This window comes from Homarus americanus, unplaced genomic scaffold, assembly GCF_018991925.1.
Source record: "Homarus americanus isolate GMGI-L3 unplaced genomic scaffold, GMGI_Hamer_2.0 scaffold49667, whole genome shotgun sequence".
Classification (NCBI taxonomy): Eukaryota; Metazoa; Arthropoda; class Malacostraca; order Decapoda; family Nephropidae; genus Homarus; species Homarus americanus.
Window position 1 is genome coordinate 2,120,643 of NW_024738608.1, and position 25,820 is coordinate 2,146,462.

Genomic DNA, 25,820 nt, shown 5'->3' on the forward strand with positions numbered 1-25,820 from the left:
TATCAGGTACTGTACTGTATTTCCATTACTGTACTGCAATGTGCTAAATTCACTTAAGCCTAAATGTGTCCACATTCAACCCAAAGTAAATAAAACAAACATGTGCTTTACCGTTTATTGTAAAAATAGATGTTCAAAAGCACATTTTTGATGTGGACGATGAACTCCACATACCTTAGGGGACGATGGTGGCGTCCATTGACTGACCCCTGTACTGCTGAGCCAATACTGTCTGATGCTGCCAATTATCATCAGCAGGGGCAGTGTTATGGAGGATACAATATTGATGACTTTTCCTTCCAGTGTACATTTTGCTCCAAACTTGTGTGTATGGAGCTGAATCTTCCTACATTTAGGGATTTTACCAAGTGATTTTTCCATTATCACATTTTAGATGACCAGGCTGACTCACCAAACAAGTGGTTATAGCCTACCCAGTAAATATAAGAGAAGGGGCTTTTTACTACAAGAAAAACTTTTATCAAAAAACTTTCCATAAAAATAAATAAATTCAGCCTGTGAAGTTAAACTATTAAAATGATTCACAAATAAAAATCAAGTTTCTATAGGGCTATGCCATTTTCCCCTATCAGTTTACATTTGTTGTAATTTAGTCTTCCTCGGCCCCTTGCTTATGGTACCAGACCTAAGTACCCCTAATCACTGGCAGGCTCCAATTATTATCTAATGCATTCTATCACTTAACAGGAGGGCCCTATTTGTACATTCTTTATACTGATTTTGTTTCACTTGCCAGACAAAAAGGAACTGCATACATGTCTTAGCATAACAATGGCATGCAATCATGCAGCCACTGAATAATCCAAGTTCCTTGCACCTACAGAAGACTAAGAAATGCTGCTGGCTTGCAACCAACACCAAATATCACCATGAAAAGAAAAACCTGTTCAACAAATCCTTCACAAACTTATCTTGTACATTCCCATTTCCAGTCTCTTCCATTCCTCTTTCCAAATAACACACCAACTGAATCCTTATCTGTAAGCATTCCAGAACCTTTCTATCCAGTCACTTCTTTCCATAATCTGAACAGGTCAAGTCTTCTCTACAAAACATGGACCTTGTATACTTTTCATATTACACTATCTGTCAACAGATAATCATTAAAGCAATCACCATGCTCCAAAAAAAATTTTTTTTCAATAAGCGAATTGAGTTGTATAACCAAAATACTCGAATTTAATACTTTCTAACTTTTGTTAGAATGGTCAAATCTACTTACATTTTGTATGTTGCTGCACCTTAACTTTTTTATTTCTAATCTATATTCACCCATAGCATCAAACACCAAAAAGAAGGAGAGGTCCATTTGCATCAATTAAAGCTTTAAATCATTTCCTTTACCTAGGCACATTTATCCAAGAATATTATTAGTTTCTACATTTCATTTGTTTATCCTAGGAAGGTGCAGTGTCATTGTAATTCACATGACTACTTAGTCGGCGTGGAATTCCTGACTGCAGATGCATATGAGTTCCCAGCTCCACCTCCTCGTTGTGACATTCCATTTACATTTGGTATTCCACCTCTACCTCCACTACTTCTGCCGCCACGATATCCACCACTCCCACCCCTAAGGAGAAAATGTTTAGAATACTCTTAGTGTTTGTGTAACAACAGTATAACGAAGATGGTAAATAAATCTTAAAAAATGAGAAAGCATGAATTTTTATAAAAGTTGAGTGTACAAGTGATCCTGGTGGCCTGTTAAGGATTGCAAGGCACTCAAACAACTATTAATACACAATCTTTCCTTTGAACAACTTCTAAATGAGGAGAATTTGATTTTGAACATATTGACCAACAAGAAATTACACAAACTTCCTACTAAAGAATAATTATTTAAATTTCGAGGTGCAGAGGGCTTTTCAAAGCTTTATTAATGAGAAATACTTTACAACTTGATATAGCCAATGCTTATAAAATGACCAAAACATCCATGAAGCATCACCATACCTGTAATATCCTTGGTTGTAATTATAAGTGCGATAGTAGCCACCGCGGTAGTAACCTCCACGTCCACGAGGGTAGTAACCTCTCCTTGCTGAACTCACACCAAAGGTTTCCACATTAATCTTGCGCTCAAGCCTCCAATCTGGACGTTGACTCTTCCTGTAAAGTTATGATGCCAAATTGTTTACAGTAAAATAGAACAACTAGTCAAACTATGTGATATAGAACAAAAATATACAGATATATGCAATTTTTGAGAGATGACAATGTTTGTTTACAAGTATCACAAGCACAATTACAGTAAAACCTCGATTAACTGCCCACATATGGGAGGGAAGGGGCCGACGGATAATCCGAAAGGTCGGTTAATAGTAAACAAACTCTACGGAAATAAAACATACATTTTCAATGTACCTATCCCTAACCTATCTCATTTAAGTCTATTCATTTTTATTCATTTGCCATTCATATTTCAATATAATTTGCTTTAAAACATTAACCACTTTAGTAAATAAATATGAACCAGCACAGAAACCGTGAATAAAAAATGGAAAAGTCAAAGAACATAAGGCATCACGAAAATTGTGACCAAGTCCCAGGTTGCTGATCTGACTTTCTACCTCATTTACACACAATTGCAGGGTCTCAATTATTTCTCTTACTATTGGCAACACAACATACATATAGGTATATTGTTTCTCACTCTTGATGTTTTTTTTAATTTTTGCATTTCTTTATGGTTCTTTATTATTATTATAACAATGTATTATTATTATTATTATAATAATGCATTATTATTATTATTACATTATCGCCCCCCAGGCCCCGATGTGGGTCAGTGACCTGTGCCCGGATGGGCTATTCCCCGTAAAAAAAAAAAAAGAAAAAAAAAGGAAAAAATTTTTTTTAGGGATCCAGGATCGGCGATTAATCAGAAGGTCGGTTAATCGAGGTATTACTGTACACAGAAATTTGTATTCAAACTCCGTTAAATCTAGTAACTATAAAACTTCCTTCAACAAATCTGGTAATTTGTTAGTCAGTGATACTAGGTACTCGTGCACTTTCAATCTTAATAGTATACGTATATTATTTTGGAAACTTCAGAGCCTGACTACTTGACCAGGGCCCGGATGTACTAACATTTGACTCGAGTCTGCCACGATAGCTCACTTGGCCAAAAATCTTAAGTGAGGGCTAAATGAAAACTAAAATTTGCATGCCGACACCGAATTTATGATTGTTGTAGCCAAGACTACATCCGTCAACCAATCGGCAACCATGTTACAAATATTTTACAGCCCCTTCACCCAATCGCAGAGCGGAAGCTATGATACAATACTACTCCACTGGAAATGCACACAAGATCACACTCACCACAATGCTACAGCCACACAATATTAGTTGTAAATCAACAAAATCACAATTGAGGTTTATTTATCCCCACATTTTCTATTTATTTACTTTCTCTGCTTTAGTCTTCTATTTATACTGTAGTTTCTATTTCTACTTTCATTCAATCATATTCCATTTTCATTAATAATCTTTACATTATTTCTCTTACCTTCTTTCTTCATACTTAGACAGAGAGGTAAAGGAGGAGGTGTGTGTGTGTGTGTAGGGGGGGTGTAATCGTTACCCTTGCAAATTTGTGTAAACAAAAGAAGTTGGAGGTACAAAGCACCAATCATAAAAATTTTAATTTAAAGAAAAATAACTAAATGATGGGGCTTTTTTTTTAAAGATGTATAACATGATCAAAATTCATAATGGACCACACACTACGCTAAAAGCAGTGTTACCTTGGAGAATGCATTGTACTTGCATTGGGCAAGTGCACCAGCAGTGTGACTTTAAAATTTGTCAGTGCATCCGGCCCCAGACTTGCACGAGACAATGTTGTTAGACCGAGTGCTGGGTACTTTGATTTATGTTAAATGGTATCTCTTGCCCCTTCCATTTACGATACAGCACAATTCTTACCGGTAAAAAGAAGTTAGTAGTAGCAGCCACAAGAACTTTACCAGTCGCAACCAGTTGGTCGCTCAATATGTATCGATTTTAAAATCCGGTTTTATTATAGAGGGAGAATGATTGGTCCTAGATTATGTGATTAGTTCAACTGTAATGTCTACTTCACACTGATTACAGAAGCTAAACTACAGTACAAACATTAGTTATGCTTCCATCACACATCTAGACCCCACAATTCTGCAGCAAGAAAAGGAGATTCCAATTTATATAAATGTGACTGTTCAAGGTTAAGAGATCATTGGACCTCAGTAAATTTCTCAAGAATAAGCTACTCCCTGAATTCCCAGACTATTGGATGCATTCAAATATTTGTTCTTGCACTCCTGTGTTTATGACAGCAAATTGTAACATCACAATGATATGTATGTGAGCAAGAGGTATGTAAAGGTATGATGTGTGACGAAAGAACATATATATATATATATATATATATATATACTGTAAAGTATACACAAGCATGCATGAGACCAGTGCATACACACAAGAAAAATCCTTACCCTTTACTGCGCTCAATAGCCTCACAAGAAATACTGTCGAAGAAAGACTTGCTTTTATCATAAAAAGTTGACTGATCATCCACATCGTCCCCTCCAGCTGTTTCATGTCCAGAATCATCCTTTTTGTCACCATTCTCTGTAATCTTTGTTTTTGCAAGCTGATTTCTAAGCTCCTCAAACTCCTCATTTGCTTGCTCAAAGTCATAGTCTTTTTCAAACAACTGCCGATCCTGGAACTGTCTCTGCCGACTACCTTGGTTGAAGATCTGTCCTCTGCCGCGCTGACCAGAGGCTCTTCTACTTCCACGGCCACGATTCAATCCACCACCCCTCCCCTGGTACTGCTGTTGGTGATACTGATAGTACTGATTATTATGATACTGTTGCTGCTGGCTATGGTTCTGTTGTGGTTGCTGCTGTTGGTTTTGTTGCTGAGCTTGCTGTTGCACCATCTGCTGCTGTGTCTGCTGTTGATTACTGCGACGATTTTGGCCACCTTGGTTACCATTCCTTTGAGGTCTGCTGAAAATTACCTTGGGTTCAGTAATATGAATGAATAATTAAAGAATTCCTTCCATAAAAGCATGGTCTTGTTTTTCTTCCTGTGGCACAATTTTATATCATTATCCTGTACCCAGTGAATCAACAATCCTTTTGTAGTTGTAAATACTACCTTTCTTAACTGTATTTCTACAATAACACAAGTGTGAAGTAAACAAGGTCTAAAACACAAGACAATTTTTACATCTTATCAAATAACTTAGGATAATCAACCCTTAAAAAAAAGTAATTGCAATGCTTCTGATGTTCATGGGGGGAAAGGAACGTGTTGTCAGACTTTGTTTCCTCCAAAATTAGTCATGTTTAACAAGTTTTCAATGCATACACACCACTTCTGAAACTTTCCTCCAGATAGAAAGAGGATTTCCCCAAGGATGATAAAATATTGTCAGCTATTAACACATCTGATTAATTCCAAAGATACTGGTACAGGGGGCCCTCCAAATTCGCGGGGGTTAGGTTCTGAAAATGGCCGCGAATCGCCAAATCCGCAAATAATATTTGCAGATCGGGGGGTGGGGGGTGTTACATTTTTACTTGTGTACAAAGAAAGAAATACATATTCCCTTTGTGTTTGCCCTTAGGATAATTATTTCTTTTACCTGTAGTATTAAATAATATTTAGAAAATCCTCACAAAATCAGAAACAAATTTATTAAAAATGAGAGGCTACCCTCAAGTCCATACTCTATTAAGAAAGTAATAGAGCACAGACTTGAGGGAAGACTCGCATTTTTAATAAATTTGTTTCTGATTATTTGCGAGAATAGTTTCCCATTATTATTTTTTATATGTGTTTTGTGTGTGTACACACACACACACACACACTACAGGTAAAGGAAATTACTGTCTCTAGAACGAATGGCTCCCTGTCCCAGCTGCATAAATAACGGCAACTTTAAAACTACCCACAGCCATTCTTGGGTACAATCAGGGTGTCATCCGCAAATAACTGAGAACCGCGATGTAAAAATCCACAGACTTGGGGGGCATACTGTACACAATTTCTGGCTAGAAAACCATAACAATTTTTAAAAAAATTACCTTTCTTGCTGTGCCTGCCTTTGTTGTTGTGGTGGAGACTTCTTTTTCTCTTCCCTAGTGGGAGGTGGGGAGACCTGCACTCCAGCATCAGACACGGGGGACTTGCGGGTAGTGGGTGTGGACGATCGAGATCCTACTAGGATGTCTGACAGCATACCAACATAAAGCAAAATGCACTTCTGTTAATATATGGTTTCTAATTAATCTGTGATATAACAGAAGAGACCCAAAAGCCAACTCCAAATAAATCCATATTACAGCAACTGATGTTTTAAGTAAAACAATTCATCAATTCTGTGGCTTTAAACAAATATAAGATAGTCCCACAAACATTAATCCATAATCATTTACTGGAAACTTAATAAGATTGTAGCTATAGTCATTTTTTTGTCAACAGTAATAGGCTCAGAGCCCCCCTCGTGGCTCATTGGTTCATAATGTCCGATTACTACCAACATTGCAAATAACTGTAACTGCTAAGAACCACCCAATTCTGGCTCGCTTTATTGCTGAATTTAATGTCTAATGTTATAACTGCTCAAAAAACATTAACTTTCAAATAAGAGTGGGGAAAAATCATTTTAAATAGTGTAAAGAAAATTTAGTCGAAGTCACAAACAAATTCATGCTTTTACACAACACATTCGTGGCCACTACCGTATATACTCGTGTATAGTTCGAGTTTTTAAGACCAAATTTTTAGGCAAAAAATTGGGGGTCGTCCTATACATGCGTAATAGTTTTGTTAGGTTGAATCCGTGCATGATGGGAAGGGCGAGGAGCAACTTTTAGCTTCAGACATGAAAAATATTTACCATTTACTGCCAGTAAACATTGGAAACGTAAAATATGTACCAATTAGTAATGAAAAGGTGTGCACTTCCTTCAGCAAATGAAGCTCACTAACTTACAATAGGCTAAATTGCCTTACAACATGCTTTCAGTAGTCTATGTTGAAGTTCTTAGCACAGGCTAACTTATATCATATACGGTATCACAGTTCTCATTGATCTACAAAAAATACCGGTAATAAAAACCTTTTCGATATTTCACACTTAATATAATACCCAGTAATCTACTTCAACCTCCTATTGTTTACAACGATGCATCACGCACCACCAGCTGTCGAGTGTATCAGCTAGATGGTACACGTGTTTTTCGAATCTTTTTCAGTTAAAAAACTGTTACATCACATGTATACTTTGCCTTAACTGCGCCTGAATGAATATATTCTCGGAAATAAATAGTAGTTTTGCTGAAACGTGATGTATTTTAATGTAAAACAGGATAAAATACATGACGAAAACAAAAGATTTTACCTAACCTTCCGATGTTCAAGAGGAGTTACTCGTTTTTTAATAGTTTTTGGTTAAAATATTGTTATATTACAATGGTATTCTATTCATACTGTGCTTGATATAATGCATTCACGGAAATGTAATATTTTTGCTGAAATGACGTACGTATTAGTGGAAAGTGGGATAAAATCGTGATGAAAACAATGACTTTCGCTTTCTTTCGTTCAAAAGATGTTACCGTAATCGCTTTTCGAATGGTTTTCAGTTAAAAACAAAACTGTTGTATTACAATAATATTCTATCCTAATTGGCTTGAATAAATACTATGATACCATATTTCGGAATATTTTCATTAAAATCCATCAAAATCATTTTCCTTGTCATCGTCTGCAGCACCAAACAGCTTCTCCCAGTCCTCTCCTTGAACAGGGCTAGAGGGTACGTGTTTTTCGAATCTTTTTCAGTTAAAAAACTATTGCATCACACGTATATTTTACCTAAACTGCGCCCGAATGAATATATTCTCGGAAATAAGTAGTAGTTTTGCTGAAATGTGATGTATTTCAATGTAAAATAGGATAAAATACATGATGAAAACAAAAGACTTTACCCAAGCTTCCGATGTTCTCGAGATGTTACTCGTTTTTTTAATAGTTTTCGGTTAAAATTCTGTTATGTTACAATGATATTCTATTCATACTGTGCTTGATATAATGCATTCACAGAAATGTAATATTTTTGCTGAAATTACATACGTATTACAGTGGAAAGTGGGATAAAATCGTGACGAAAACAATGACTTTCGCTTTCTTTCATTCAAAAGATGTTACCGTAATCACTTTTCGAATGGTTTAGTTAAATAACTGTTGTATTACAATAATATTCCCTCCTAAATGACTTGAATGGAAATATACAATATTTTTGTTGAAACTACCCGCGTTTCAGTGTAAAGTGTCGTAATAATAAATGGTAAACAATTTGCCTTCGGCACTCGGTGTTTCAGGCATGGCGAGCCTCAGTTTATAGGACGTAGAGCGTTTTTACTGAAAGTTTTGTTGTTCCATTACCCTCAAAAACGTGGGTCGAACTGTAAACGAGGAACATCATAAATTAACGATTTCTTGGTCAAAAAATCGGGGTCGACCTATAAACGAGGGGGGGGGGTTATAGACGAGTATATACGGTTTCTCTTTTCACCAATTATTATGTATATGAGGACAAATGACACCAAACATATTAAGCAAAGGATAATAATGACCATTTTATAATAATTAGATTAAAGTATAAACACCATTCACATAAAGATGTCATTTAAGACGAATGTTACAGGGAGGTAGTGCACTTGACAGAAGAGCCGCTCAGCTGATCTTAACATCGCATGATTGATGTCCTAATTATTTTTATAGTTTCACATTTTCCCATCTTAACAAAATCGAGAGAGGGAATGGCCTATAAAATATTGTGTTAACATGTTTTTATCTGTTTATGCACTTGCATATTTATAAAAACTCTCAATGAGAAAATTTCTCCCCATCCTTTGATCGATATAAAGTACAGAGCCTGAATAAAAATACCTGTACTGTATTTCAATTGCCACTCAGTTCAACGGCTCTTCTGCCAAGCGCACTACCTCCCCTTCAAGGACACCTGTATGCGAATATGTGGCATTTACACTCGAGTATACTCATTATATAATGGTCATTATTTTCCTTTGCATTATATACTTGGCATCTTTTGTTTTGATATACATAATTAGTGAAAAGAGAAGTAATGGCAAATGTGTTCTGTAAAAGCCTTGTTTGTGACTTCAATGGTAAATATTTATTAAAAAAAATTTCCACTAGTGTCTTGAAAATTAATGTTTTCAAGCAATTATATCTTTACATACATTAAATTCAGCATTAAATTGGGCCACATATGGGTATGTTTAACAGTTTTACATGGATTTATTTGCAATATAACAAAATTAATCACACATTATATACGAGCCAATCGGCTGCTACGATTGCGGGGCTAGTACAGCCAGCTAAAAAAAATATTGAACGAAGAAAAAAGTAATTTTTACTTATAAATACTACTCCTACAATCAGCGAAATTATCAAACACTCATGGATACTACAAGCTATGCTAATACAGTATACTGTGCCTGTGTCCAACATACAATGTTCTAATACTGTACATCCCAAAGTTTTAACACTACAACCTTTCAACCAGATATATTTCAGAAGAATCCTATGATACTCAGCCACACTGTGCTGACAAATCTAGGGTTTCCTCCACCCTTGTCCTTAGCCAGTCACATATTGTATCCCAACACCTGAATCTCCCCACCCCATATGGTTGTCAGGTGTCATGTATGTCACTATATGCACATGTACCATTTATTCTTCATGGAATAACTACAAAGTCAGTTAATAACAGCAACTAAGAATAAGTGACAAGTGCATGATAAGGATGAAGGACAGTTGTGATACCCAGTAGTCAGTAAATATCCAATGATTGTGTCAGGTAAATGATGAAGGGGGGGGGGGGGAGTTGCAGGTGGCATTCATCAGTAATGCAGGTATCATTTCCTTCAGATAAAAGTGATTACCACAATAAACTATTTCAGATGAAAGTATTTTGTGATACTGTACCAATTTGTCTAAAGGTAGACCCTGCTATCATTTGGCATCACAAAAATTGTGACCAAGTCCCAGGTTGCCATTCTGAGTTTCTGCCTCATTTACACACAATTGCAGGGTCTCCAATGTTTTTCTTACTTTGACAACACAACTTATATCTATCATTTCTCACTATTGATATATTTTTTTTAATTTTGCATTTATGTATGGTTCTTTATTATTATTATATACTGTATAACCCCTCTTCCCCCAAGACCCTGATGTGGGTCACTGACCTGTGCTCAGGTGGGCTAATCCCCCAAAAAAAGAAAATCACACACACACACTCATTTTATGTCGGCTACATTCGAATCAAATTATTATAATAAAACTGATGAATCAGACTTCAAAATACAGAACAATCACAGTACACTGGAAAAGTTAAAACAATCTACCCTCAACTAAAAGTGTATGATAGAAATTCCATCATACTTAAACAGCTGTACTAAATAGGTCAATTACTCAACAAGTAAACACCAACTCTTTCATACAGTTTCTCTCCAACGAGAAAGGTCTACCTTCATATTCTTACAGAACAACTCTTCCCGATAACCTACCTCTTGTACGATTCAAGTTTCCCCACTCTTAATTTTCTATCAAATCTTTGTCAACCTAAATTCCATATTTAAGCACAAACTGTATCACTTCAGTACCTGTACAACAAGAATTTTCAAGCTAGAAGAAAAAATTACCTGCACAGGACAAATTAATTACACCAAAGAAATGAATTTGCTATACAGTAGTTCAAAATACAATTAACTGAAAGTGCAGGTAAGGAAATGCTGATGATGGCTTTTAAATCTAGTGTTAAAGGTGTAAAAACTCCAAATTATTAGGATAAAATAATGAATCTGGACAGTAGGACTTATGAACATGGGTTGACAACAATGCTGAGCTAGTCAATAGCTGCACCGGCAAAGGCAAGTCAAAGTTCTCACTCACCCAGATGTATCGGCATTTACAGAACTGAAGATGTAGTGTAACTAAACGTTACATGCTCTAATTATCATTTCAGCAAATTTTCCATACATACTGCCAATTCTAAATTATTTCTACAATTAAACACGCACAATACCACTCCAAGAACTAAATTATTAGTAACTTTTATATTTAGTATTAAATTAGCTGCCTAACAATTTTTTTTTAACTAGAGTACAGTGGTCCCTCGCTTAACGAAATTTCGGTTAACAAATTGCCTTCCATAAGAATATTCAATTCGGTTAATAAAATTCTTACGAAAATGTTTCGACAAGCTTTGGCTTGCTCACCAGCAGGAAGATTATTCCACCAATACAGAAATCGGTTCGAGGGCTTACATTCGTTAAAATTGGAGTAAATATCAAGAAGGTTGTACTCTTCATTAATTTTTCAAGTTTTATATTAAAATGTTCAGTCATTTTAACACTTATTTAACATAATTGCAGTACACGGAACTAGTTTTTGGTGCACCCAACAGCCACTTCACTCACCCACCAAGACCTCAGTTTATCTCTGTTCATTGGAGGAAACATCTTGCTTGTGGGTCTCTAGAACACAGTATTTTTACGTTTTTACAGTACAATTATTGGTCATTCTGAAATTTATTTAACATAGACAATATATAGTGCAGTGCAGTGTTGATTAAAAAAAAAACAATCTTGAATTACACCTATTGAACTTAAAATTTTATGGGTGAAATGACGGCATGAAGCATGGGGTGATTTCTCTTCCACCCCCACTTCCTTCTCTTCTCCCTTCTCCTCCACCCCCATTTCTAATTCCCATCATCATCATCAACCAGGAGCCTTCTATATGCACACCTCAAAGTAAGTGTACTTTACTCCTTTTTTTTTTACTTTGTATGTAATTTTTGGTGAGCTGGGACCAATTACCCAAAATCCCATTGGAACAATGGTTTCAGTTAATGAAATTTTTGGTTAACGAACGACCTTCTGGAACGAATTGTGTTCGTTAACCGAGGGACCACTGTACTTGTAATAAATACTATTTTATCTACTTTACTCCCATTGCAACTTCAGCATTTTGTTATGTCGTACGTACCGTGCCAAAACTTGCTGTAGTATAAAAATAATTTCACCTTCCAATTACAGTGCTACCATCACCTACATACCATACAATTTTAGGAACAAATGCCAAAATGTTTATGTAGTATTTAAATATTCAGCTTACAGTATAAAGAAATAGCAATGTGAAAGTCCACAAAAACTTACCACTAGCCCATAGGGCATATTGAGGTACTGTACTTGTATATCATACATTCAGGGACATAAAGCAAGGTTTCTAGATGGCTCTAGCTTTGCCTTTTATGCATGTTGTGTGTGGCACTTGTTCCTACCTGTTTGGTGGAGTGCGTGTGTACCAGACTGGGGTGGGGGACCAATTGGGGCCTGTACTGCAACTGGGGCCGTGCCAGACGGCTGATCCAGGTTACCACCACCACCACCACCCGCCACAGTACTCAACTCACTGGGCTGGGATGTTGACCCCATTGGGAAACCTCCCGCCCCTGGGATACCCTGCTGTGTCATTGACTGGCCATAGGCACTGTACGACAGACCCAGGCCCCCGCCAATTGGCCCAAGGGACTGCCGAGAAAATGGTGCCGCCTGGAAGGATGAGGGAACTGCAGGTGCAGAGTGCTGAAATGCATGAATGGTTAAGATTAATAAGCATTCTGCTTTCCTCTATTAGCTACTACAGTACCATAGTCTTTTCTACTTCTATTCATTAGTTAATGAAGTCTGGTAATGACAATATCTTTACTCAGATACAAAATCTTATAATTTCCTGCACTCTTATTTTGAAATCCTTAACCTGTATTGTATAGATCAATTCATGCCACCTAATATGAATATTTTAGGCAGATTCGATTCTTTTTGTAATTATAGTATACTGTACATACAAAAAAAAAAGCCACTACATATGTAAATAAATGTAGACCCAAAAAATTTTCATGAAGTTTGGATAACATGGCCAAACAATTGGGGTCAAGTAGGAAGGGATAATTCTCCAAATTAACATCTAGACATTCCTACATAAAAAGAATGCTATTACACAATATTTTTCTTTGCATATGACAAAGGTATTTTATATGGGTTAATGATAGTCGAGTAGGATCCTCAACATCTAATTTAATATGGTAACTTTGATTGAGCCATCATGTAGTGTACAGGCAAAAGAAGAGATTTTATAAAGGGTTGAAATTTATTAATTTTTTTTCCCCGACAGTAGGTTCTCAAATCCAGAAAATTAAAATTCATTTTTATAATTCCAATAGGCAAGTAAAGTGGTATCAACACTGGTCTGAGAAACATTCACCCATAAATAACTGTCAAGGCACAATTGAATAAACAAGTCTTACTTCTATTATAATCAATAATAATTAGCAGATTCAACAAAGTGAATTACACCTGGTAAATCTATCAAGGAAAATATTGCATTTAAGGTCAACAGAGCAGACAAATGTAATACTGTACAGTATACAACAGCTGATCACAACATGTAGTGGTACCCATGAACTACGTTTCCTGGAAACGATTGTAATCATCGACAATGCTGTTATTTTCCAATTTTTTCATGAATGTTAATACAAGTCATTAACTATAATTACTTTATGATAGATATAGAAAACAGTCACAGACTACTGTATTATAATCAGAAACTCACCTGGACAATTGCAGGATCATTATGAAGACCCCCTGGAAGGGTAGGCTGCTTTGGGGTGTCACACACTTCTATCTTTTTGATGTCCGTGCCACGGAAAATAATGTATTCATACACCTCATCTCTGGCAGGAACTGGCATTTCTGTTGGTCGATCCTCAGTTCCAAAGGATCGCACTATAAAGAAAAAAAAAAAAGATTAAGTTGCAAGAAAAAATCTAATGAAGGCATTTGAAACTAAATTTGCTATGGCAATTCAATCCTAACCTAAACATTTGTACAAAATACAGTACCTTATACCTCTGGCATTAATGGAATCAAACAAGTATGCATCACCATGGTTGTTTGTTTTGATTTCAGCCAATAAGAACAAAGTGCACAACTCAAAAACATGACATGTTACCAGTCAGCTGTTGCCTGTGAGATGGTAATGCACACTATGTTGTCATTGTTACATGTAATGAAACTGCAGTATTTGTATAGTTGTGAAAAAATTAACTACAATATTCTTACGTGACTAAGAAATAAAGAAAATATCCTATAAAACTATGAAGCAAGAAAGAAAATACATTATAAAACTATGAAGCAAGAAAGAAAATACATTATAAAACTATAAAATAAGAAATATGAAGAGCACGAGTGTGTATTGTCTGTGGGAGGTGATCATGTGTGAACGAAGTGGCCACTTTGTCGATAATGTGTCTGGCGCTTGGCTGGTTAGGCCTATTTCAGTGTACACACTGCACTGCAGGTCAGATGGGATGCTGTCTCTGCCGACCCTTAGCAATGGGGCTCCTACACTCCTCCCCCGCTCAGTGCACTAGCTCGCACACAAAATGGCTACAGTGAGAAGTCTAACTTGACAACAATGCCACCAGAAATATTAAGACAAAACATTATCTGTGCCTCATATACTGAAGTACAGTACAGTAATTAAAAGTAAAACAAAATGTGTTTAAATAAACAATAATGTTATCTTAAATTCTGGAGCCGAGTCCGGTAGATTTTGACCTAATGGAGACAGCAACTGGGGATTCATCAGCCTAGGGGGACAGCAACTTGCACATACAGAATGTAAGGTGCCCTTTTTAGCCATTTTCAGGAAAGTGTATCTTATGGCATAAAATATAGTATTTTCTCTTATAAAAACCTGGGTATTCGCCATGCGATGTCTCCCCCCAATATGACGTCATGGCATACACACAGCAGAACAGCCACACACTGAGTCAACTGGGTGGTTGACTAGCATCACATCACCCAGAGAATGGAAGGAACTATTTCATGTAAATAAAATGTATGTTTTTTTAGTTATGATGTGCTATGTATCATTTTATTATCTACTGTAGCAATTTTTGGTGTATGCACAATACAGAATAACAATGGATTGGAACATTCCCAGTTACTCCATGTTAAATCTACCTCTGACAACTAATTGGATTTGGTGAACATCTCCACTTCATTACCAGAGGTATACCTGTATACAATACCCGAAGAGGCAGAAGATGTATTTTTTACTGCAGGAAGGCCAAAATTCAGGAGAAAACATTCTCGAAATACTGAATATCATTCTTTCACTCTTACTAATGTACTGTACAGTTCACACATGACACTTCACTGTACCACCTTCCCAATAATTCGCTACATATAAGCTATAAACTCAATTATGCACTGCCGTTCCTGGATGTTCATCCTCTCCTTTAGTACATAATTTACAACATCCTCCTATCTCCAGTCTTTCCCTCTCCCTCCTCCCACTGAAATCTGAATTATATACCATCTAAGCAAACCTTGATCGGTTTACTCCAACATTTCTCACATCTACACCTTATTTCTGTATTCTTTTAACCATTTACATTGCACTTAAGGGGAACGTCCACGTGTAACTTTCTTTTTTTTTTTACTTTTGGATGGATTTGTAGGAAACTTTCACACATTATTTAGGATCACCCAGCAGTGTTTCCATTAAACTTTCAGCAAATTCAGGTGATAAATTGATTTTTATTCTTTATAATCAAAACCCAGGAAACACTTTTGATGGAAATGATGAGTGCTTTTAATGATATAAAGCATGACTGATGAAACTGTACTTAGGCTTTAGAACCAAACCATTACCAGTACAGTATACCCATTCAATAACAAGAAAAATAAACTAAAATAATAATCATAAAAATTCTCTATTTTGGGAGGCATTTCCTTAGGTTTAACAAATTTTAGTTGCACACTACTTCTAAAGCATAATATTCAATCATTGGTGAATCTAATAAGGTTTGAAATTTTAAAATCGCCCAAGAACTTTTGAAGTAATTAATTTTATGTGCAAATGTTTCGAGTTACAAGTTCTTGGCACCTCCCAGTTTTGCACGATATTACTTGCTAGATAGGAAAAGTCAAAAGGCACGACCTTTCTCTTTGTTGCCAGGTTTAAAACACCTTAGAATGATCCAGACTCCTAAAACTCTGAATTTTGTCTACTTTTCTTCTTAGGTGGTGTCGGGCGAGAAGCATCTTGCTTCACAAAGTGTCATGAGAGAAGAACTCGTGGTAGCAAATGCAATAGAGAAGAAATTAGATGCCCAATCGCCACAGATGCGGTCTAAAAAAGACCGAGGATACTGCATAAATATTAGGGCAAGGAAAGGGGGAGGGGGGGTGGGGGTGTGCAGAGGAAAATTGTGAGACGAGATGGGAAAAACTTGTGTTTGTGGCTGTATAATTCTCGGGTAAGTCATACAATAAATTATGGTGGAGTACTGTGCTGTACGTAAAGTATTTTTCAAATTTAACACAGTTTGCAAGCAATATAGATGACTTTGTACTTGCAAACAAATGGACTTATGAACAGACCTCTGAAACCAATTTATCTGCCTGTACATGTAATATTATGACAAAAAAGGAGAATCACCTAAAACCAACTACTGTACGAGGCAAGAGATCTAATTAATCTTTTCTTTTGAAGGAAGATGATATCACACAACATTCATACTTGGCAATGATGTAGCTAAAGGTTGCCAGAGTTCAGAGGATTGTTTCAGAAAATCTGATATTTGCAATTTTTAGATTGTTTGCAGCTGGACGATCACCTTAAGCGCATTATTTTTATTGCTTTGAGCTTGCACCTTCCTCTTGCACCTAGCTGCACTTAAGCACACTAAGTATATATTTTCCCTTCCTCTTGTATCCAGTCTATGCTACACATCAATACAATGAGGATGACTAAGCAATATCCTTGCAAATTGCTCATCTTAGCCTTCCTGGATCAGTTCTTGTAGGTAGTAGGCAGCTACCAAACAGGGAGGTACTACCGCTTGGGAAGATATTGGCAGCATAATGTATTGTCTAATGGTAGACCCCCTGCTGACATATGGCATTACAAAAATTGTGACCAAGTCCCAGGTTGCTGATTATCTTTCTGCCTCATTTACACACAATTGCAGGGTCTCAACTCTCTCTCTCTCTCTCTTACTATTGACAACACCAAAAATATAACCATACTCATTCTTGATCTGTTTTAGTCATTGTATTTTATTCTCCTAGGTCAGTTGATATTAATACTGAAGCGGGGGCTTCTCGGATGGGTCCCACTGGTCGGGAAGGTCGTGGACCCCAGGACCGACCTGATCATCATCAAACTACTGGGGCCTCAACTGACGCCACCGCGGTAGCTGGAGGATAGGCTTTTTTCATAATTCATTTTTCCAACATTCGTGGACTGACATCCAATTTTCATTCTGTGGAGCACCATCTATTAACCTCTTCCCCCAACCTCTTACTACTTTCCAAACTTCAACTGACCAAAGCAGCTTCACCCAAACCTCTTCAAGTCTCCAACTACAACCTTTATACCTCCTTCAGTTCTAAGGGAGGTGTGTATGCGCCTACTGGAATACAAGTATTGTACTGTACACCTATAAGGGATTCATTCGTCCTAACTTGGAGTACTGCTCTCATATCTGGGGTGGCTCTTCTTCTGTCCAACTATTAGATAGGGTGGAATCTAATGCATTTCGTCTTATTAACTCTCCTCCTTTAGTCGACAATCTCTCTTCCCTTTCTCTTCGCCGCAATATTGCTTCCCTCTCTCTCTTTTACAAGTACTTTAACGGGCAATGTTCGGTGGATTTGGCATCCTGTGTACCACGGGCAAGACCGTGGGCTCGTAACACACATCTTGCCCGCATTGCCCACCATTTCTCCGTGGATGTTGGTCACACGAGAATAACCCATTATAGTACTTCCTTCTTTCCTCACACAGCCAAACTGTGGAATGCTCTGCCTTCTGTGTTTCCATACTTATACAATCTGTCTCACTTTAAAAAGTAGGTTTTCCGGCATCTTCGTGGTGTAGATTAACAATATAACCTTTCTGTTCTTCCCCCCCCCCCCTCCCCAAGGCCCCATTGTGGGTCGTTTGACCTGTGCTCGGGTGGGCTAATTCCCGTAAAAAAAAAATTAACTCTACATACATTTCTTAAGTGTGAATTCAATGAGACAACATCCTGCATAAACACTGACCTAAACACTGGTCAAAATTACAATTCAGAAAAAGTTATGACAGCGGTCAGACTGATAATGCCTCTACCCCATAAAAGATTTAATTTGGAAACCCACACCATGCTTTGTTAGCCATTAATATCAGAGGCATACACTTATTGTGAAATCTCGTTAATTGGATAAAACATTCAAATTAGTTAAAGATAATTCTTATATTTGTGGTCTTCTAAAATTTTCATATAATCTGAGACTGTACTGCAGACAAATCAACAGTCACATGCCAGTTTTTAAATACAGTACAGGACAAGTATCCTCCCAAAATAATATGCTTGATATAAGAAAAATTGCTTTAATTAAAGTCACATTTAGACAACATTCTTTATACAAAAGCAAATTTTCACTTTAACGAATAACGATCAGATTGATACTTTTTCGGTAAAGAATGCAAAATTTTAGCCATCACGACAGTAAATATAGCCAACCATAATTGCAAGGGGGAAGGGGACATTTACATTCTACTGCAGGAGGCGTCAAACATGCAGCCCGACACTCTTACACGCGGCCCATTTGCTGATCCAGCCTTACCTTGAGGAGCTAAAACTAAATGGGTGGTGTATCCCTCAGCTGAATAAAATAATTGATCTCCAGTGTGATTCTGTGTTGAGGAACAAGTTTTCGAGTGTTGATGTTGGCACATTTTATCAATATTTTGAAGCAAATTATCCCAGGATTAAATGTTTTGCCTCAAAGATTATGTCAATGTTCGGAAGTACTGTACATATGTCTGAACAACTTTTCTGTGATGAACTTGAACAAGTCGCGGCTTTGGTCTCAACTTACTGATGCGCACCTTAATTCAATATTGAAGGTTGCTACAGCTCAGTCGTTAGTGCTGAACTTTGATGCACTGGTCCATACCAAGAGGTGCCAATTATCAGGAAGCAGCAAACAATAAGATTGATCAAGGTAAGTAAACACTTGATTTGTTTGTTTTTAAGGGTTTTGCACAAGCGCAGACTAAATCCAACTTTCTTGTTTTGTCATACTACTCGCCTAAGAGGTGATTGCAAAGTGCTCATAATTATGTTACTTGGCCCACACACTGTGTACACGTATTAAATCTGGCCCGCCTTGGCAAATGAGTTTGACACCCCTACTCTACTGCAACCTGTACAATGCTCATTGTTTTCAATGTATTTAGTCTTTAATAAAGTTTTCACAGGACATAGTAGTGAAACATACCAGTTGACCAATATTTTTCCCCCTGAAACATAACCCCAAATAGTACATGGGCTCAAGGTACAATTGATACATAATTACCCTGTACTTTCTTTCTCCTGGAACATAACCCCCAATAACACTAGGGTTCTTCCATGTACTGTATGGTTCAACTTTTCACCAAACTTATGAATTTCCAGGAACAACCCCTTCATACCGCTATGAGGGGAGACAGTACTTGTACAGTATAGGCCTCTGGTATCTAGTGAATAAAAGTCAGGATTGGCATTTCTAATTAAAATAAATTTAACAACTTACATCAGTAAAAATATCGTTATTTAAAGGTACCATATACATTATTACAAACCCATTTTTCACTGCGTCTGGTATCTCCCAGACCACCGTGTTGAATCCCAACAAGCCAGAAAAGGTGAGAACAGTTTTTGAGTGTGCAGCCGAATATGAGTATGTCACTGAACAGCCAGGTGATGCAAGAGCCAGACCTTAACAATAATTTGATTGGAGTCCTCATCAGATTCAGACAATTAAAGGTGGCACTCATGGCTGATATCGAGGCAATGTTCCACCAAGTGCGAGTAGCACCCGAACATCGAGACGTCTTACGATTCTTATGGTGGACAGACGACCAGCTGTCAGGGGCCCCCACCACTTAACGAATGACAGTAAATCTCTTTGGAGGTGTGTGTAGCCCTTCATGTGCGGGTTATGTGCTACAATGAACATTCCAAGATTACGGGGAAAGTCTCCATGACGACACCAAGAAAGTGAATCTTAATTTCTACGTTAACGATCTGCTTCTCTCAGTAGATTTGACTGAGACAGCTGATGAAGATGGGCAGATTCAGACTTACAAAGTGGGTCTGTAATCACAAGGAAGTCCTCAAGGCAATTCCACCGACAGAAAAAGCCGTGGGAGTAAAGGAAGTAATTTTGAAAGACGACAGGCTCCCCACTGAACGAGCGCTGGGAATCTCGTGGGACCTGGAAAAGGACGAACTAGCAGTCCGAGTCCAGATCCCTAAGAAACCGGAGACGAAACAAGGCCTTCTGAGTATTGTCAGCTCTATATATGACCCACTGGGACTCATCGCTCCGAGCTTCATAAGAGCCAAAATTATATTCCAAGATGAGTGTATACGAGGTGTTGGGTGGGATGACTGAATGGCTGAACAAGAACAGGGTGGCTTGGCGAAGATGGCTAGATGAACTTCCTCACCTATCACGGGTACACGTTCCACGGTGTTACCCACCCGAGGATGCAAATCCAGTGGCTGCCGTGCAACTACACCACTTCTACGGCGCCTCCCAACAAGCGTATGGAGCTGTATCGTATCTGAGGACCACATGTGAAGATGAAACCCAACATACCTCACGGCAGTACTTGGCTGCCAAGGCAGACAAACAGCTACGACGAAAACTTGAATTACAAATAGAAAGATCAGTGTTCTGGACAGACAGTATGGCAGTCCTTCAGTACATACGAAACACGGAAAGACGCTTCCATTCCTGTGGCCAATCGAGTGGCAACAATACACGATGACTCCACTGCAGAACAATGGCACCACGTGAAGTAGGAACTGAACCCAGCCGACGACACTAGTCATGGACTACAAGGAACAGAGCTCAATGAGGATGACGGGTGGATTCGGAGACTTGCTTTCCTCGTTGGAAGAAGACAGTTGGCCAAAGATTCCAATGAGGATTCCAGACCTCACAGATGAAGACCCAGAGGTGAAGAAGGAAACCATGGTACTGACAACGAACGCTGAACCAGGGGGAGGGTATCCTCGATAAGCTATGGGCCAGGTACTCCTCGTGGCATCGACTTCTGAATAGCATAGTATGGATTAGAAGGTTTATAGAACGACGGCTTGGGAAGCTAACAAGCAAACATCACCGAAAACATCGACTCAAGGTCAACGAATTGGAAGATGCAAAGTTAGTCGTCTTAAGATTTATGCAAAGAAAAAGATTCCCTCGAGAACTAGGAATGTTACAACAGGGACAATCCGTGAGAGGTAGCGACGTGAGTCGGTAGCTGGAACCTCATCTAGACACGGACGGTTTAATCAGAGTAGGTGGCCGACTGAAACATGCCACTCTCCACCCAGACCAGAAGAATCCCATACTGTTGCCGAAAGACAACAGGATCACGGGGCTCATCGTGAGAGGTACACTCGACTAGAGATGGACACTCAGGACGAGAACACACACTTGCCATAATACGTGGGACATACTGGATACCCAAGTGCCGCAAATTACTCGACCGCACAATACGGACATTGTGACTTGTCGGTGAAGCAACTGGAGACCTACCCACCAACGCCAAGCCGACCTGCCAGAAGATGGAAGCATGCCCAATTCATCGTGGACCAATTTTGGAAATGGTGGGTAAAGGAATATCTCCTGACACTATTTCAGCGACAAAGATTCTTCAAAACTAGCCGTAATCTCCATGCTGGGGATATCATGATCATCTCTGGACAACCATTCCCCAGGAGTCAGTGGATGCTAAAGAGTACTGAAGGCACTACCGAGTGAAGATGGCCTGGTGCGATGTGTTAAAGTGAAGACAAAGGACTCGGTGTTAATACGCCCAGCGACGAGAGACTGCCTGCTGGAAGGGGTCGCAGAGTGAATCTAATGGTAGGCCATAATTTTGAGCAAACCCAGACAGGGGGAGTGTTATCGCCATGCACAATTGTGCACGCCGGCCACATGTTAAGTGAAAAAACTGTTCACAACTCAGAATAGCTTACTAAGCGAGATGGAGCTGGTAGTAGCCGTGTGACTGCCTGAGGGGCAGACTATCGCCTTCTACTGTAGAGGCAATATCTTGATTTTCGTCAGCCAACATCTCTCTTGCAGGACATTATATTTGTTCTCGTTGGTCTAACCCTAGACCCAAAAACGTGATTGTGAACTGTTGAATCCTCCGAGAACTCTAAATAACTTTAATGAGTGTAATTATGTACTGTATATTGATCGTATTATTCAAACTGTGTGTCCTGATGTACCAGCAGCTGTTATGTGAATTGTATTCAACAGGTTTTGACTGAATTATACTCATCGCGTCAACGACAAGGGTCTTATTGTCCTGCACAAACCAAAATCGTTCCTATGAGTGATTACACTTCACTTTAAATGTTTTGGGTCAAGCAACTGTGTACAAAAGCCAGCTTGAAAAGGAGACTGGATATTCCAATAAGCCCCAAGTGCCCTGCTTAACTTGCATTCCATTGGAAGAAATCCAATTAAACCAACCCAAATTTGGTTCAAATGTACTACTACTGTAGTATGTTTAATGATCAAACCTTAAACTACCCGTAACCAAATGGTCCCGAGACATAATACTGTACTTGTGCAGTAAATGCTGCTCAAGATAGTCTCAAGGATGGACTTCAAGTTGTCATACTGCAACATTGTCCCTAAAGTCCCACATCTTAATAATCTGGTATACCAGAAGACCCATCACCCTACAAATGCCTTGCAAAAGCCCCAGTCCCAGAAACATAGTATTCCCTAAATCCAAGAAACTACTGGTACACCACACTCCACAAAAGGCCTTGGAAGATCCTAAAATGTAACCAGAAGAACTGAAAACCAGACCACAAACCTTATTCTCTCCCACTCGAAGCCAGAATAGTAGTATTTGAACAGAATAGTGCCATAATATTTGAATAAAATAGTGCCATCATAATATTTGAAAAGAATGGTGCCATCATACCATTTGAAAAGAATAGTGCCATAATATTTCAACAGTAGTGCCATCATAATAGAACAGAATCACTTCCAATCTTAGACTCCAGTACTGTATAATATTCTAGTTCATGGAAAACTGATCATCCAATACAGGCCTACAAACAGGATAAGAGCACAGGGGATGCCAAGGAAGGAAAAAAAAAATGGGGGGGCGGCAATCGTTAATTTGTTCAGCAAGCCCACATACAGTATACACATGTCAGTGTGGGGTGGGGTTAATGGCAGCACATTGAGGCCATATCCACTGGATATTAAGACATACTGTACAGTATTATTCATCAATTCTATTGCCCAAATTCTTACGCTACCTTACAGGTACTCCGAGTTTTGGGGGAGCTCCAGTCCCATACACCCATGGTCATATATTACATAGCATAAATAGCTATGATGAAAACACTTCTAACAACGTTTAGCTATTAATTACCCGATAGGTTTGCATACAATTCAAGACACGATGAGCACTTTTAAGACATACGTACAAGCACACACACACAATTGGTTGACAAAGACATCCATAAAACACCGTGGCATCTGTGAAGATGGACATTGGCAAGAATTCGTATCACTGAAAGGTTAAAAGAATAATACATCAGGGAGCTAATATTGATCACCACTGTCACACACAGTCACTCTACCCCACACTGGTTATGCCATCTGTTCACTCCGACCGTCTGATATCACTAAGCTCCGCCCCCTGACCCAAGTGGGCAGTGGAAAAACGAAAGACTGACCAGCCACCATTTACACAAGTGTCGAGTGACTAACCTTCATGAAATCAGCATGGCCACAACCATTTTTCTAGATGAATATTAAGTACTTAAAATTTTTTCACAAATTCAAATACAATAACATGAGAAACCAGATTAACAAACAGGCCTTTTGGCATATGGTTGGATCAGCTGTCTTGTCAATCAATTAATATGGTTTTGTTCTTGTTTACATTTGTAAATAATAATACAGTCAACCCTCACTTTACGCGGTTAATTAAACCCACAGGGTACCGCGGAAAGTGAGAAACGCGTAAAGTGAACAGCATAACATATGGGATTAATTGAAATAAAGACCAGGCCGACCCCCAAACTCCACTTTTTGACGACACACAACTATGTTGTAGTAAAAATATTATCTTAACTTTATGATGGTATGCACACACAATTAATAATTAAGAGAAATATCAATAATATTAGGTTTTTTAACACTTACATCAGTAGAAAAGATGGCTGGGCACACGGGGATGGGGGGTTGGTTCCGAGGCAGAGGGGAGATTATTGGCCCTCACCTGTATCACTTGTATCAATTGTATCACTATCCACCACAGAGGCTTGCAGGGCCTCTTTGTCAAACCCCTCAAAGTCCATATAAGTCCATATCCTCACTATAATTATCACTATCACTGACTTGGGCTGGCTGTGGTGGGTGAAGAACTCGGTAAAGTTTTGATGACTGGGCGGCCTTGTGCGCACCATGCTAGCGCCACTTACACAACATGGCGGATGGCGGGAGAGATGGCGGGAGGTTTGGATCCAAAAATGGCACGGCTCGCCAGCCGCTCTCCGCGTAAAGGGGTACACGCACCGTGGAATGTGAGCATTCCTGTTTCGGCAGGGTACCGTGTAAACATGGAAACGCGGAATGTGGGACCGCGTAAAGCGAGGGTTGACTGTAATTACAAATGCTATACTGCAGAGTGCATGATTATAAGTAAGTACGTAATATTGTACTAGACAAATTGTGCAGTTACCATAGCCAATGAGTCAAGTGTCATACTGTACTACAGTAGTTATCAAATAAACAAACCACAATTATTTAAGTTTGGTTACAATAAGCAAATTGTCTGAAAATTGGTCATTTACTAACTGAAAAATATTGTATTTAGCTCATATTAAATAAATGAAATTAGTGGTGGATCCACTGTGGCACAATGTTTTATCTGAACGACAAGCTACATGGACTGTGTCGGCACCGATAATACTGACTATTGTGTCAGTGCCAACACGAAATCATATTGTCAAGCCTTTCAGGTCAGAATCTCCATCCCAGGTAATGCCAGGGAGAGTAAACTTTAGGTCAGGTCATGTGACCAACTGACCATCCGACCTAAAAATTTGAAGAGATCAACGATACCAAATGGTTGTCACTTGATATTAGCTCATTTTGTATAAAAACCTCTATGGCTGCCAATCTGAGCTCCAGGTGGCCCAACGCTCACCCCCCCCCCCAGTTACAGGCGTGATCCTGCAGCTAATCTTAAACCTATTACTGTACTCTAGAACAAGGATTTCAGTTTTCTATAGAAAACTTATTTTTATCTAAAAAGCATCCCAAAACAGGTGAAAGATTTTCAATACAGTTTGGGGGGGGGGGCTTTTTTCCCCACCTGAACACTTAACTATATCAACATTACCCCCAGGTGATGTCATATTGACGGTTTACACAACCAACTTAACCTATCCTTGGATGGAATACAGTCCAACTTGGCCCATTGCCAACTCAACCCACATCCCACTCGGACCACCTCGGGTTACAAACTCGGACCACCTCGGGTTACAAACTCGGACCACCTCGGGTTACAAACTCGGACCACCTCGGGTTACA

The 25,820-nt window shown here is 38.5% G+C and overlaps 1 protein-coding gene across 5 annotated transcripts in view; it reads right to left on the minus strand.

Moving 5' to 3' along the window:
- Nucleotides 1-101: 101 nt before the first annotated feature.
- The window catches only part of LOC121874098 (protein LSM14 homolog B-like), a 30,700-nt gene continuing 4,981 nt past the window's right edge, over nt 102-25,820 (minus strand). The window contains exons 2-7 of one of the 5 annotated variants that reach the window (XM_042378014.1): nt 13,738-13,910; nt 12,407-12,710; nt 6,111-6,267; nt 4,506-5,024; nt 1,978-2,133; nt 102-1,594 (exon numbers count right to left, since the gene is read on the minus strand). In XM_042378014.1, coding sequence (XP_042233948.1) covers nt 1,453-1,594; nt 1,978-2,133; nt 4,506-5,024; nt 6,111-6,267; nt 12,407-12,710; nt 13,738-13,910 — 1,451 coding nt within the window. In that variant the 3' untranslated portion in view covers nt 102-1,452. Of the gene's footprint in view, nt 1,595-1,977; nt 2,134-4,505; nt 5,028-6,110; nt 6,268-12,406; nt 12,711-13,737; nt 13,911-25,820 lie in introns of all 5 variants that reach the window. The other 4 variants (XM_042378017.1, XM_042378016.1, XM_042378015.1 and 1 more) reach the window with 4 other exon arrangements.